Source organism: Amborella trichopoda, chromosome 3, assembly GCF_054954075.1.
Source record: "Amborella trichopoda isolate Santa Cruz 75 chromosome 3, AtrichopodaSantaCruz75HAP2 v2.0, whole genome shotgun sequence".
Lineage (NCBI taxonomy): Eukaryota > Viridiplantae > Streptophyta > Magnoliopsida > Amborellales > Amborellaceae > Amborella > Amborella trichopoda.
Genome location: NC_142338.1, coordinates 2,718,707 through 2,734,228, shown reverse-complemented (window position 1 = coordinate 2,734,228; position 15,522 = coordinate 2,718,707). Strand labels below are relative to the sequence as shown.

At 36.0% G+C, this 15,522-nt stretch overlaps 1 protein-coding gene across 4 annotated transcripts in view; it reads left to right on the top strand.

The window, feature by feature from the left end:
• Positions 1-14,341, top strand: part of LOC105421080 (putative plastid-lipid-associated protein 13, chloroplastic) — a 32,269-nt gene extending 17,928 nt beyond the window's left edge. The window contains exons 5-7 of one of the 4 annotated variants that reach the window (XR_966862.3): positions 12,974-13,190; positions 13,796-13,902; positions 14,057-14,341. Coding sequence is in view for 2 of the 4 variants with exons in the window: in XM_011627129.3 (XP_011625431.1) it covers positions 12,974-13,190; positions 13,850-13,902; positions 14,057-14,155 (369 nt within the window). In the remaining 2 variants the exon portion in view is untranslated. Of the gene's footprint in view, positions 1-12,944; positions 13,191-13,795; positions 13,903-14,056 lie in introns of all 4 variants that reach the window. The other 3 variants (XR_016052705.1, XM_011627129.3, XM_088862848.1) reach the window with 3 other exon arrangements.
• Positions 14,342-15,522: the final 1,181 nt, after the last annotated feature.

Here is a 15,522-nt window from a genome sequence, read left to right as displayed (position 1 = left end):
TTAAAGGGATCTCGATCCTCAACTGCAAAGGATCTTGATCCACTCCTCCAAATTGTCTACTTAATTGATGATTTTTATTGTTTAATATTATTCCAAAGTGCATTATAATGATGGAATTTTTTCATATATTTGTTTTTTTTTCTTCTCTTTCATTTAAAATCTATGATTGTGTAATAAATTTTTATTGTGGATTTCGTAATGCCCTTTGTGTCATGTCATCCCTTTGTGTCATGTCATGCATTTATTGTATCTCACTTCATATATTCCCTAAAATCTGTTCCTTTATTTGTAATTAATAATATTTTAATAACATTATGCTTTTTAATGCAAAATGTCTTTTCTTCTCTTCTAAAAGTGTCTGCTCAATTTTGTTTTATATTATATGAAAGTGCATAAAAATAATTGCTTTTTTCGTTGATTTATTTATTCTATTAATTTCATTTGAAAACTTCTGTTTATAGTAGAAAATATTTTCTTGGATTTCGTAGTGCCCTTATGTGTTTAGTTTCTCCTAAAATATTTTCATTGATATTTTATTATTAAGATTTTCGTATGTTATATTTTTAATACAAATTTCCTTTTTAATTTCGTATAAATTGTACTATTTATAATAGAAAGTCTAATTTTGGATTCCGGGCTTTCTTATGTCTATCATTTGCTTCTTATGTGTATAGACCCTTAAGTGTACTTTATATACTCTAAATGTACTCTTTCTATGTGTACTCCAGTGTTTCAAAAAGCACTAGGCCGGTCCTAGGCGGCCTGGGGGGTCCAAGCCGCTCAGCGGCTAGGTTGGCGCCCAGAACCTAGGCGGCCCAGTTGAATCTAAAAAGGATTCTACAGTTATATATTGTATAAACTATAAAAATTAGGTATTTAGGGAACATCATAATTCAAAGTATACTACACATTAGCACATACTCTATAAGCATAACCATAAGTCGGTCCATATCCAATTAAAACTTAAAATTTACCTAACCAAATTACCAAACCAAAGTTATCAAATACCAAACCAGTGGAACTACAAATCCACTATCCACAACACACAACCAAGAAAAAGAAAACAAAAATGAAAAGTAATACTTGAAGACTCAAAAGAATCTTCAATAGTTCAATCAATGTTCAAAGTTTAATCGTTATTCAACATTCATCATTCATCATCAGAGAACGTAGGGTCATCTACATGTGCATCATATTCATTGGATTCATCACCCTCCTCGACATATTGGTCGTCTTCCTCCGTATCTTCTGAATCTGCCTCTTCTTCCTCCTCTTCTTCCACCCTTGTCATCTGTTTTAGAAGATCTAGTGGCCCTAGGAGGGTCAACTGATGTCCCTGAAGCATCCATGACCATGTCCCATGTCAATCCTTCATGCACCTCGACCTCATCATCATCAACTAACCACTCCATAGCATTGTCCATATTTTTTGATTTGATGGGGTCTCTCTTATCTCTTTTAGCAAACCTGTCATTCAAGAATCGATTATACCTGACATAGACTAGGTCATTGAGCCCCTTTGATTCAAGCCTGTTCCTTTTCTTTGTATGAATTTAACAAAATCAAATGAAAGTAATGAAAATCTATGGTTCTTGTATTATTAATACATTTATACAAATTACCGTTATGGCCTTACCCCTCCAAAAGTATTCCAATTGCACTCACAACCGGATGAGGAAGTGGTTAGGTTTAAGATCTGAATGGCCAACTTTTGTAAATTTGGAGAACTGCACCCATGTTGGTTCCACCAATTGGCTGCAAAGATATAGACTAAAATCATATGTAAATAATAGAATTATAAAAATGAAACTTGATTACTTGAACTTGATGAACTTAATAATATTATTTCTACCTGGATCAATTTTGCTCCTTTGCCTCATTGCCATTGGACTCCCAAAAGACTTTAATGAGCACTTGTAATTTATCAGCTCATCAGTGCATATAATATCCTGGATATCAAGATCAGGGACTGACACATCTACATACTTATTAAATTCCGTCATAATTGTGTCATTTATGTGTATATCTTTGTCAACATAAAAAAAAGTTGGGTTCAAATAATAACAAGCTGCATGCAATGGCCGGTGTAGCTGCCTATCCCACTTCTCATCAATAATCTCCCAAACAGGCTTGTAGCTGTTCTTATCATCATCCAAATTTTGGGCTATCTCTCTTTTGCATTTCTCCATAGCGTAGCCCATAGAAGCCTTGTCACTATCAACCATGCGAAGGACTTTGACAAGAGGAAAAAAATACCTTAAGACCGCCCTTCACCCCTCGTCAAAACGCCTTAGAAAGGATATCTCTCGCCTTCTTTCCAATCTGATCCTTGGACCATATGCATGCTCTCCAGTCATCCGAGGTAAACATATGCCTCAACTGCACTGTCCTCAAATGTATGCTATCTAAGCATAAGTACCAGGTTGCAAATCTCGTGACCCTGAGCCTTACAATCTCTTTCTTTTTTGTAAATCTACGCATCATTGTTGAGGGTGAGATGGTGGGTATAAATGAAATTTGTAATTGACTTTGCCTTCTTCACTGCACTTGATATCTCAGTTAAACCGCCAAGATACTCAAGCATGAGGTCTATATAATGTGCTGCACATGGTGTCCAAAAGATTCTAGGATAAGCTATGCGCAACAATTTAGCTGCAACAACATTAGGAGCAGCATTGTCTGAGACAACCTGTACAACAAGATGTTTCCCAACCTCCTTGATTCTCTTATCTATAACTTGGAATATGTAATGGGCATCATGGATATGATCAAAGGCAACAATAGACTTAAAAAAAACGGTCCCAAAAGGACAATTCACAAGCAAATTCATCTGATTTCTTCTCTTCTTATCAGTCCAATCTTCAGTCATAATAGAAACCCCATACTGAGCCCATGCATCCTTCTTAACTTCTATCTCTTCCTTCATAACACTTGCCTTTGTTTTCAAAAGAGGTTCTGAAAGCTCATATGGGGTTGGGGGTTTCATCTCAGGCCCAAATTGGCCAATTGCCTCTATCGCGGCATAGAAGCTGCTTAGGCTAGCGGTATTGAAAGGAATGCTCGCCTCATAAAACTATGTAGCAACATAATAAGTAGCTCTATATCTCTTTTTTTTTCATTCTATTTTCAAGGGTGGTTTGCTTCTTTGTTTTCTCTACTGCAACCTCAGGGCAGGCTGAGGCAAAAAACTATCCACAGGGCCTTTAACCCGAGGCTTCTTACTCCCAGAACCAGAACCTATTACAACTCCCTTTCCCTTTCCCCTAATAATGGATTGTTCTACCTCTTGACATCCCTCCACAATCCCATCCTCATCACTATCATCATCATCATAATTGACGCGAACCCCAAACCTAATCTCTGCTATGGAGGCAAATCTCTCATTTTTTTTCATTTTTACCATACTAAAAAAATTGGTTATTTCATCTTTAATAGCATCAGGGGCCTTTTTACGTGGGGCAACATCCCCCTTGATACCGACAAGATGTTTTTTGAATCGGTTTATGCCTCCGTTTGTATTGTTCTCATAAAACTTGCATCTTATGCAATTTTTATCATAGGATTTTGGTTGTAGCCATATTTCCAACTAGGATCACCACTCCTATTAGATCCTGAAGAAGACATCTCAAAATATTATAACTTATACAAGCAATAAGAAAATCACTTACTTTGATTACTCAATCTCCAAACTTCCACCTTAAAGATGCTTCTAAGGACTCAAAATCTTCTAGAAAACGCCCCAATAGATTTATAAAACATCAAAATTAAATATATTATCAATGGGTGATGTTTTGATCAATTTCTCATAACTTTGAGAAACCATTCGATCCTAAAGAAATCACCAAAAACTAGTTTTTTGGGGGTTTTCTCTCTCTAAAATGGGCTTTAATGAATTTTAGGTTTCAAATGAACCTAAAACCCAATTTTTTGGGCTCTTAGTATAAAACAAATGACAAAAAATGCCCCCAACGAGTGTTTTTTCCTAGGCAGGGCGCTGTCCATGGGCGGTCGCCTAGGTCTGGGTGTTGGCGGCCGCCCAGGTCTGGGTTTTGGTTGCCGCCAAGGCGGTTTCTTGGGCGCCTAGGCTAGCGCCTAGGGTATGCCGCTTTTTTTGGGCGTCTAGACCTGGACGATGTGCCTTGGCCCCCAGAACCACCTAGGCACTGGCCGGTCTGCTTTTGGAAACATTGGTGTACTCTACGGGCTCTAAGTGTATTATTCTTTTTTGTATTTTGTAATTTTTTATGGTACTTTCTGAGTTGTTATTCTCATGTAGTCAACATATGGATAATGCTAAAAGATTGGTTGTTCATTCTTTTATTTTTAAGATATCACTTATGAAAAATTGATAGGACATAATTTTAACAACAAGCACGCACATATATTTATGATTATCATTAAGGTAATTGCAATAATATATATAGATAAGAATCTCATATATATCTAGTGCATGTATAGGATATCACTCTTCGGTTGCTCCTTGAGTAGGACTCCCAAGCGCTCCCAGGGTAGGGAGCTTCAGCTAAGGGTCGATCCGAGGTTCCCGCACCTTTGCCTGTGCCTGCATCCGCTCCTGCCCCCGTACACATACCTACTCCTAGTCCTAACAATTATGGTCTTGTGTACATGCCATGTGAAAGTTTGTTGAGGATTTAGCTCTTATTTTCACAGGCCTACATCAGAACACATGAGACCATGAAGCTCTTTGGCTATAAACCATTCTTGGGCATCTCTTCGACCTCAACAGGGGATGACCCTCTAAGAAAACCCTTTATAGTAATGTCATATGCCCAGATGTAAGGGTTTTGGACATGATTAGGGTCATAGATCGCCTAACTTTAGGTCTGTCCACCAGCACACACACTCCCACTGAAGTGCATAATCTTCTATAGTTCTTTATTTTCATGCTCTCACATGCTTTAAAGGCCACAAACCTCAACAAAAATAAAATTCAGATCAGTGTTTCAAAAAGTGCTAGGCGGCACTTAGGCGGTCGCGGGGGTCCAGGCCGCCCAGCGCCTAGGCGGGTGCCCAGGCAGACACCCAAAACTTGGGCGGCCTAGTAGAATACTCTTTTTTTTTAGGCTTTCTCTCTCTAAAATAGCCTCTAATGGGTTTTAGGTTTCAAATAAACCTAAAACCTACAATTTTGCCCCTTTAGTATTAAAAAAATGACCCAAAAGTACCCACAAAGTGTCGCATTTCAGTCCCTGGCCGGCCGCCTAGGCGGGTTCAGGCGGGGGACCAGGGATATCCACCTAGGAGGGCTCCTAGGCGTTGGACGGTCCGCTTTTTGGAATATTGATTCAGATTGATAAAAGAGAAAAAAATAAGAAAAATGGCAAAAAAAAATCTTGTGCCTTGCTGGAGAGGAAGGGGGGATAGTTTTGGTATTGAATTGAAGAGGTTAAAGATTGATGACAGAGAGTTTTTTCCTTGCTGATGGTTCATGAGTACATGAGAGAAAGAGGGGGAGCAGAAATATGTTTTCTAAAAGAAAGGGTACAAAAACTTTTATATGTTGTAGCAATGTGTATCTAAAATAAACATGATCATTCCACAAAATATTTTTGTGTTAATCTCATGTAGATAGCATTTAATGAAGCCGTTGGAGTGCAAACAATGGTTATAAGTAGGGTTATAAGTCTCCATATCTTCTCTCATTACTTCCAACCATGCCTTTTTGGGCCTACCCCTTGTCTTTTTTGAGCCTTCCATTTGAACATACTATACTAGGTCCACACAAAACATGACTAGCCTACCTAAGTCTACTTTCTCTCATCTTATCATCATGTATTGGTACTACACCTAAATTCTTCAGAATGTATTACTTTCAAATTATATCCTTTCTTGTCTTGCCACTCATCTATCTCAACATCCTCATCTCAATTATACTTATTCTATGGTATGTTGTTTCTTGACCGCCCAACATTTTGTCCCATAAGAATGTGATACAATGGAATAAACAAACAAAAAAAATGGTATGTCATACTTTTCATGCTATTTGTTTAGTGCGGGTTTCAACCTATACAAGGATTTCACAAGTTTACATGCCTTGTGTTCCTGTCGTTTCAGGAGAGATCCTTTAGGATGCTCTATGTGTATCCCTTCATGTAGTTCACCATGTAGAAATTCTATCTTAACATCAATTTGTTAAATTTTGTAGATGGTATATTGATGCTAATGCAATGAGTACTCGGAATTTAGCTCTTCAAGCTACTGATGTATAGGTAAAGGAACTTTTAGATCTTCATTTGCCTATAGCCTTTTGCAACCAGTCTTGCTCTATGTTTTTCAATACTACCGTCGTCCTTGATTTTCTTTTTGAAAACCCATTTACATCCTAGATGCTTAGAATTAGGAGATAAACCCACAAGTATCCAAGTGTTGTTTTCCAATATCAAGTCCATCTCATCGTTGATGACCTCTCTCCAAAATGGAGCATCACGCGAGGTTATGGCTTCTTGGAAACTTTTAGGCATTGTTTGAAAATTTAGCAGCCAAAACGCCTAGACGAGCACATTGGGCGTCCTTGCCTAGATGCATGCCTAGGCAGTCGCCTCAAGGCGGTCTCATTGGCGGCGCAAAGCGTAAGGGTCTTAATAGGTTTTGGGATTATATTACTGATTTTTGGCTGCTCTAATGGAAACTAATGGTTAATTGGGAGCAATTAATGGTTAATTTAAGGAATTGAGTTGTAATTTTTGTTGATTATTTTAAAAAGATGGCTTCTTTTATTCTTTAAAAGTGATTTTTGAAATGATGCTTGATGATGAAAAGGACTAGTCTCGATGATATGTGGTACTAAATGTGCAAGGGACCCAAAAAATTTGGGGTTAGTTGCATAGTTTAGTTAGATGGGAGATTAATTATAAGAAAATCAAGAAATTTGGCTAAACCCCACAAAAACTTATAAGAAATGAGTACGAATTGGTGCAATATATATTTTCGTATTACACAACAAAGAAGTTGTGTAAAAAGTAAAAAAGTATTGCATACTATAGCGCAAGAAAAAAAAGGTCTAGGTCTGAAATAGATAGACCATAGCCAAGGTATAACTTCTGGGCACCTCTGCCTTCTTGAACGTTGCTTTGAGGATCATCTTCCAAATGATACATCTAAAAGTCAGGTCTTTTGGCTCTCTTACTTCTATTGGGTTCTATGTCTTCATGGTTCTCGTGCTCATTTAATCTATGTTTGTCATGTTGTTCTTCATATTCTCTCTCTCGCTCACCTATGAATGTGTGTTTGAAAAATTCTACATCCTTGTACTCAATGATGAATTCGAGTCTAGGTCCAAAAACATCTAGGCGTTGTTGTGTTTAGCATATCCTACAAAAGCAAAACCTTATACTTTCAGGTCCAAGTTCGCTGCCTCTCAAGATCAGGCAACCTAACCAAGGCCATGCATCCCCAGACTTTGAGGAATCCAAGAGAAGGTTTCCTGCCTTTACGAAGTTCATAGGGTGTAATATTGGATTTTGAATATGGTATTTTTTCAAAACAATATTTCAAAAATTACCGATCCAATCAAAACCAGCCAATCCGGATGGGGAATCATCAGGGATGAGCTGGTTCCTGATATTTTCGTTGGGGATGAGCCGGTTCCTGCTAAATATCAAGAACTGGCCAGTTCCCCCACGACACGGCTAGTTCGCTCAACAAACCGGCCAGTGATATCATCAAATCAATAGGTGATGTCAGCAAATCAGCCCCATTCACCCTTTTTTAATATAATTTGTGTTTCTTATTTTTTTAAATTATTTATTTTATATCTTTTTCTTTACATGGGACCCACCACACAGCGCAAGTGGTGCCATCAACTGTATATGGGCTTTCTTAGGTATGACGCCTATTTATAGGGCTTTGGCTCCATGTGGGATTTTAAACTAATTTTTCGTTCTCTCAATTATATGAAATTAGTCTCTCTCTCACACTCTCTCTATATAAAGATCTTGCAATGTCCATATCAAAAATTGCCACAACATATCTTATAAATACATCAACTCTCTTGCTCTCTCTATCAACTCTCTCGCTGTCTCTATCAAGACGTATGTTGTGAATATATGTATGTGGGTTGCATATATTTGAAGATGAGGAGGTATTTCAAGTTTGTAAATATATGTAATGTATGTTTTAATTTCAAGGTTTCGTTATCAAGTCTATTTTATCTAGCCGTAATTTTTTTTGGAAAGTATGACTTCTACAGAGAGAGGCTTCATTTCATGTTAAGAGGGCTATTCTTTTGGAGTCCAATCATTGTTTGAAGATTTTTTTTTATTTTTTATTGATGTCATAACATCAAAATTTATAAGGGGTTTTATTTTAATTTTTAATCTTATGATATGAAGTGTTTTCTAGTATTTTTTGAATCATGTTTAATGCAATATTATAATATTATTAGTAATTGTATGTTAATAACTAAATTTTGTATTTTACATACTAATTTATTTATATTATAAATTGCATAAATTTTTTTTATAGTTGTGAATAATATTTTTTTAAATTCAATGATATTATAAGACAAAGCTTAAATTTGTTGTTATTTGTATAATAAAATAATTATAAAATATAAACTAATAATTCTATTTTTAGTGTATAGTATTATATTTGGTTAGGTTGTGATAATTTTGGATGAGGAGACAGAGTTAACAAATGTTTGATGTGATACTAATTTGATTTTATAGGGGGTAATTTTTTTTAATCTTATGATATGAAAGTGTTTTTTGAATCATGTTTGATGCAATATTACAATATTTTATTACAATTAATAATTATACAGACATCCAAATAGGGAAATAACATCTCCATATTTCACCTTTTTTTGTAAAATAATTAAAGTACATATTTTTTTTGAAACTCAAAAAATAATATTTTTAGGGTTTTTAATGATTTTTGAAAATGTTTTTGAGGCTGAAACCGGCTGATCTAGTCAATTCTCCGATCCGGATCGCTGATCCATTGTTTTGACGTGGTTTTTGTGATGCCGATCTTGGACACTGATCCGTTTTTTTAAACCTTGATGCATGCAGTCATTAAGGCTTATCTCTATGTGTTAGTAGGGATGTTAGAGCTGATGAGCATGACATTGACCATATCCATGAGTCTGGTTTTTTTCTTTCAGCTAGACCGTTTGTTTGGAAGTGTATGGGGTTGTTTCTTGGTAAATAACGCCATATATTTCATTAAATTCTAGTGAAGTCTATGGGATAACATTCACCACTTTTGTCATTTCAGAAATTCTAACTTTCAAATTCAATTGGTTTTTAACTTCAGTTTGCGAACCTTGAATTTCTTAAATGATTCATGTTTGTTTCTTATTTTATAAATATAAGTTTATCTTGAGAAATCATCTATAAAAATGGCATATTGTTTCACACAACCATGTGTCTTTTAGATCATAAATATTGTTGTGTACTAATTTCAATAGTTTGAAACTCATGTCGTATTGTTTCGCACAACAATCCTGTATGTCTTTTAGATCATAAATATTGTTGTGTACTAGTTTCAATAGTTCGAAACTTCTTTCTGCTTGTGGAAAGGGTTTCTTTGTGATCTTAGATCGTACTATGCTTGCTGGAATCTCTCAAGCTAGGCGGCGATCCTGCTCCGGGAAATGAATCTTTCTAGGATCTCGATTGTTAAATTTGGGGATCTTTTTCCCCACTTCTAGGGATAGTGGTCCACACCTTAAAGACCATGAAATGACCAAACTGATAATTTTCTTTAGTTATGGCCTACTAGCAATGCCACTATACTAGTAATATTGTTGCATTGCTTGCTGGCTATGAATAAAGAGATCGTTACATTACAGAATACACATAATCCTAGACTATTTATACTTTTGAAGGTTGTCCAAAGTTTGGGATTAAGATCCCAAAAGTTTGGGATTGAGATGCCTAGAAGTTTAGGATTAAGATCTCTAACATTGGGGGATCTTGACTCTCGATTCCTAACATTCGCATTGTGCGGACAGGGCTCTCGATTATAGGGATCTTCTAGCATTTCATAATTCTCTTCTTCCACTCCCGATTCCAACAATATGGATTGTACGCATACATTACACAATGCATTTTCAATGTTTTTCTACTTCCAACATACTTATTTTCTTTTAAGCTTGTCTTGATCTGCCATGCCACAATGCAAAGGAGTCAATCATATGCACATATGAAGAGATATCGGGTTCATTACGTCATTATGTTTGAACATGCCCTCTATAAGTGTAGCCCATACCTACAAAGAAATCATTGTTTGACAAGGCAAAACTTGTCTTACTCAAAGACATAATTAAAACTCCTGTTATTTAACAGATACGTTGACACAGGATTTTTCTGGACTTTTGGGACATGGAACACATGAAGAGGGGGTGTTGACCTCTCTGGATGTGAATTCGAAGTTATTGAATTTCGAAGTATTGAAGTGAAGAATCGATATGAAACACAAGATTTCTGGATTTTGCCTCAAGCAAATATGTCTTGACTGATTGCAAAAGGCTATAAGTAAGGCAGGTGTCGATGTTTTTGAAGCCTATGCACCTATAGCTCGAATAGCTGCCATCTGAGTACTCATTGCATTGGCATTGAGATGCTATCTAGAGATTCATCAAATGGTCATTCTTACTAGATGTAGAGTTGGACATATAGCAACCTAAAGAATTTATCCTAAAAGGACAGAAAAACAAGGTATGTAAACTCGTGAATCCTTGTATAGGTTGTAGCAAGTATCAAAACAATGTTATAAAATGTTAAGACAGGCTGACGGAGTAGTTCTGTCACATGAGTTTTGAATCAACGATATTGACACATGTATATACTCCGAAGTGTTTGAAGGAATTGTGGTTATTGCTTTTGCCTGTATTAGATGCTGCGCTCATACTTGGCGATGACATGGTATGAATTAAGGGCACCAAGCTGTTTCTATCTTTTGAGTTTAACAGAAGGACATGGGGTAAGCTCGTGTGATTCTTGGAATCAAGTTACTGAGGGAACCTAAGTTTCCAGTTTCAACCCAGTCTCACTACGTAGAACAAGTACTCAAAAGATTTGATTACTTTAAATGTGTGCTAAGTGTCCAACCCCACATGGTCCTCATATTAAACTCAAAAGGAATACTAAAGTTCTTGTTTCCCAATCAGACGAAGAGTCCCTGGAGTATTATGCACATAATGTCATTGTACTAGACCATATATAGCCTATGCTATGGGAAAATTGAGTAGATTTTTACTAGCAAACCAGTTCAAGAACATTAGAATGCGGTCTATGGGGTCCCAATATGTCTTAAAAGAACTACAGATTATGATCTGCATGATGTAGGGGAACCCACTGTATTGGAAGGAACAACAATGCTAATTGGATACCGGATTCTGAAAAATCCAAATTTACTAGCGGATGATTTTCACTTATGGTGGGGGTGTTATTGCATGGGATTCAAGAAGCAAACATTTATATCCAGAATTGTCACAGCATGTTATTTCATTACAAATGCATTTTTAATGATTACAAATTATGTTATGAGAGCATTACTTGAAAATGTATTTTGGCAGGTGAAAATTGATTGACCTGGATATAAATCGTTATGGAATTGCTACTTTTGAATTTCTTGTTTGGATTCATAAATATAACATAATTGTTTTAATGCTATCAAATATCATCAATATAGATATCTACTTTATCATGTTTTGAGATCTCATTCTTCCATTGCAAGTTCTATTCCTTTACTTGTGTACAACTTAAATGTTCGCATTGTTATTATATATAGGACCTGGTTTCTATGTGGCCAAGCCCGCATATTTAGAAATGCGGGCCTCTTAATAAATCTATTTTTGAGATGGATTTTAGGATTTAATTTTTAAGGACATGTACTCTCTAACATGGAGATCGTGAATGTGAAAACATAAATAAATTTTAAAAACTAGAAATAACAATTCTAGTGAGAAAAAATTTGGAGCGTAAGTTTCCATTGTTTTTAGATGGAACACCTACTGACATCCATCTTTAAGATGGATGCTTTACACTTTCTGGACCGCATATGTAGAAATGCGGTCCAGCCCGCATGAAACATTTTTCCTTATATATATTTGTATCCAAATAAAAATTTAATTCTCCATCCTGTAGATGAATGAAGTGTTTAAATATTGCCAAGTATAAAAAATGATGATCTATGAGACAATTTCCAAATATTGTTCTTCCAAGATGGTATATGTAGGGGTGTTAAACAGGTGTGTTTGACCAGCTGACTCTGGAGGTCAACCTGACACTGGACATGGTGGGTCTGGTCTGGGTCTACTTGGACATGCTTAATTTGTTACAGTTTTGTGTTCTCCTCATTTGAATTTCTTACTAGAAAAAGTCTTCTCTGTCATGATATACAATTTGGCAGTTTAATATCATGGACAAGTGCATTTACTAAAAAGTGGGCATAAGAACTAGCCCCCAATCAGTTATTGTATTATATTAAAATATTGTTATATTTCTTATTAAATTTGCTTTATTAATTGTTGTAGGTATTGATTAGTTATTGTTTTCTTTGCTTACTATCTTCTAGTGCGTATTTGACACCGGGAGCTTAAAGGAGTGGGATAGAGTCTCCAACAAATTATGGAAGACCGCCTATCTGTCATTTTTGATGAAAGGGCGGTGTTTAAAAAATGGACTACTTTTGATGCTAAAAAATGCTGTGTGGAAGGCCGCACTTTCATGCATCGCCTTTCACACAGCAAAATCAAGCATGGAAGTGGGACTTTCCATTCCCACTTCCAAAAAATCCCTGAAATCAAAAGCGCCCTTACAATTTGTTACTTTCTTTAATGCAAGTTCATAGCATCTTGGCCTAATCTTTCTTGCTTTTATTGGACTTCCTTGTTCCTGTGCCCCTTGTTTGTGGTGCTCTTATTGGATATCCATCTGAATGTATATTCATTAAGTGTTGTGTCAATCTGTGGGCAGCTTATTGAAGTTTAATATATGAAATACAGATAGAAAGCAAGGTCACTGTGAAAACAAAGTTTACTGTTGAGGGACCAATTCGGTTGAGAGAAGAATATGTTGAAGGTTTGTTAGAACCACCATCTGTTAGTGAAGAGGCAATTCCAGAACAGCTTAAGGGGGCATATGGACAAGCGTCTGGGACTCTCCAGCAATTTCCTGATCCTATAAAGGATGCCATTTCCAATGGACTGAAAATCCCATTAAGTAGGATATGCTTTTGTTTTTGGAGCCTTCCATACTTCTTGTTTTTGGATTCCGTTTCTGAAACTTTTAGCATTTAAGGGATGGTTTTTTTTTTTTTTCCTTTTTTTCAACGTCTTTAAATTATGATGGGTTACTTATTTGTGGCATGAAACTTAAGAACTTAAAAGATTTATTTGATTATGAGAAGTTAATGAATACATGGTAGATCTATTACTAAAATCCATTGACTTTATGTCACGAGTTTGAAATGACTTTATATCTCTTCATCTAGCCCAGAAAAATAGACTTTATATGTCACCAGTTTTAAATTTCATGCTTCATTAACTAATTCTTTCCACCAAACTTACCATAAACTTTTGTTTGAAACCTTGTAACCTGGTGATTTGATGATTTTGGTTTGACATCCCAGATTGTGGGTTTGAATCCTTCAATTTCCTATCTGAGCAAGAAAAACAAACAATACACTTAATATTATTGGATTTGATCACTATGGCACCTAGCTATCTGGGGCAGGATTATTGTGGGAGTTCTTGTTCTCATCTTTTTTGGTTCTTCATATTTTTTTTCTGTTATTCTTGTCTCTGCATAACCCATGGCTCTCTCAGGTACAATACGAGCCACTGTCCCCGTTGAATTGTAAATGCATTCTATTTTTGCAGGTGGGACATTCCAAAGGATGATCATGATATCTTATCTAGATGAAGAAATCTTCGTATGTTATGCTTTTCCCGCTTGTAAATAAGCACCAAAAAAAATTAATTATTCATGCAATTTGCATATTTTTTTTGGGCTGGTTAGGCTAGTATTTATTGCTCTCTCTCTCTCTCTCTCTAATATCCACGGTTTCCTCGATTGGTTTCCTGCAGATATTAAGAAATGTTAATGGTGAACCAGAGGTTCTATCAAGACAAGATGCACCCCCATCGCCTATCTCTCCTGATCGAATTGACGAATATGAAAGCTAGTATTTTGTAATTGGATTCCTAAATGTATCACGTGGGACATATCCCTCTTGGGATGTGTATTTATTTGTGTAGCACCAGAATAAGTCAATCTCGTTCTTAAACGGATGGTAGTGGAACTATGTTTTCTTGTGTTTTATTGAATCCACTCCTCTTGCAATGAAAACTCACAAAAGTTGAGGTGACAAAGTTCTTGGATCAATTACCTGCCACCTTGTGCCCGAAAAAGAGCTCAAAACAGTTAGTAGTAGGTTTTTTTTCTTGTCCACAATGACTGGATTTGTTCTATTTGAACGGATGTTTCAAATGTGAGGTAAGGTTTGGGGGATTGGAAATGACTAATTGAAAATGAACCGAACATGCAGACACTTCTGTGCCTCCAAACCATTTATAGCAGACGCAAGAGGCTGTTTGTGTCTTGGATTCCTAATGCTCTCATAGTTTTGCAGTAAATGAGTGCTTTCTCACTCTGTTTTTGCAGTACTGAAGCTGGTGAAAGCGTGGAAAATACAAGGGGTGTTCACACTCGGAGCTTATTCTTAATACAAAGTGACTTGCCTACTGAAAAGAAAGATGGCCAACATAGAACCTTAGCATAAATGAAGTAGGCAAAAATGACAATGAAAAACTAGAAATATTAAAGAATAATTGAACATATTGTTGCCTGGTGTATTAAAATTTATGAGCGGTCGACTTGTCTGCTTTTTGTGAAATATGGATGCATTCAAGAAGAAATTTAATTAGAAAAAAAAAACAACCGTCTGAAGAAGTACAACAAAAATCAACAAAATTGTGTGATATTAAGAACAACATCAATTTTATCTCTTTCTTTTGAGATTTTTTTAAAGGAATTGAACTTTGTGACTGTTAATATTGTTAAGGAGCAAGCGAATGAGCAAGAGTAGAGAAGATGAGCAATTTGCAAAATGAACTTATTTATTTTCATTTAAAAGAAATATAACACATCCCGTGTATGGTGTATTGTACACGACTGGGCCACCCAACTTTAATTTTCAATGATTTACGGTGTAGATTAACTGTAACTTCAGTGACAGTGATTCACCTGGGAACAGTTAATCCCATTTTGAAGAGGGAGTGGATGACCTGGATGTAAATATAATATCTCATAAGGAGACTCAGTGAGAAACATCTCACATGACAATTTAATTGGTGAGATATTTGTATATTCGGTGTTTAGAGAGAGATGAATATCCAAAAAGGTTAAAAGATTGTTCCCATGGGTGCATGATCCCTCGAATGAAAACCCTAGACCGCAAATTTTGAGGATGTAACTTCTTCGACTTAGTGACTAACCTCAAAAAAAAAAAAAATTGAAAAAAGGAAAAAATCATCCTATGGACCATCCAATT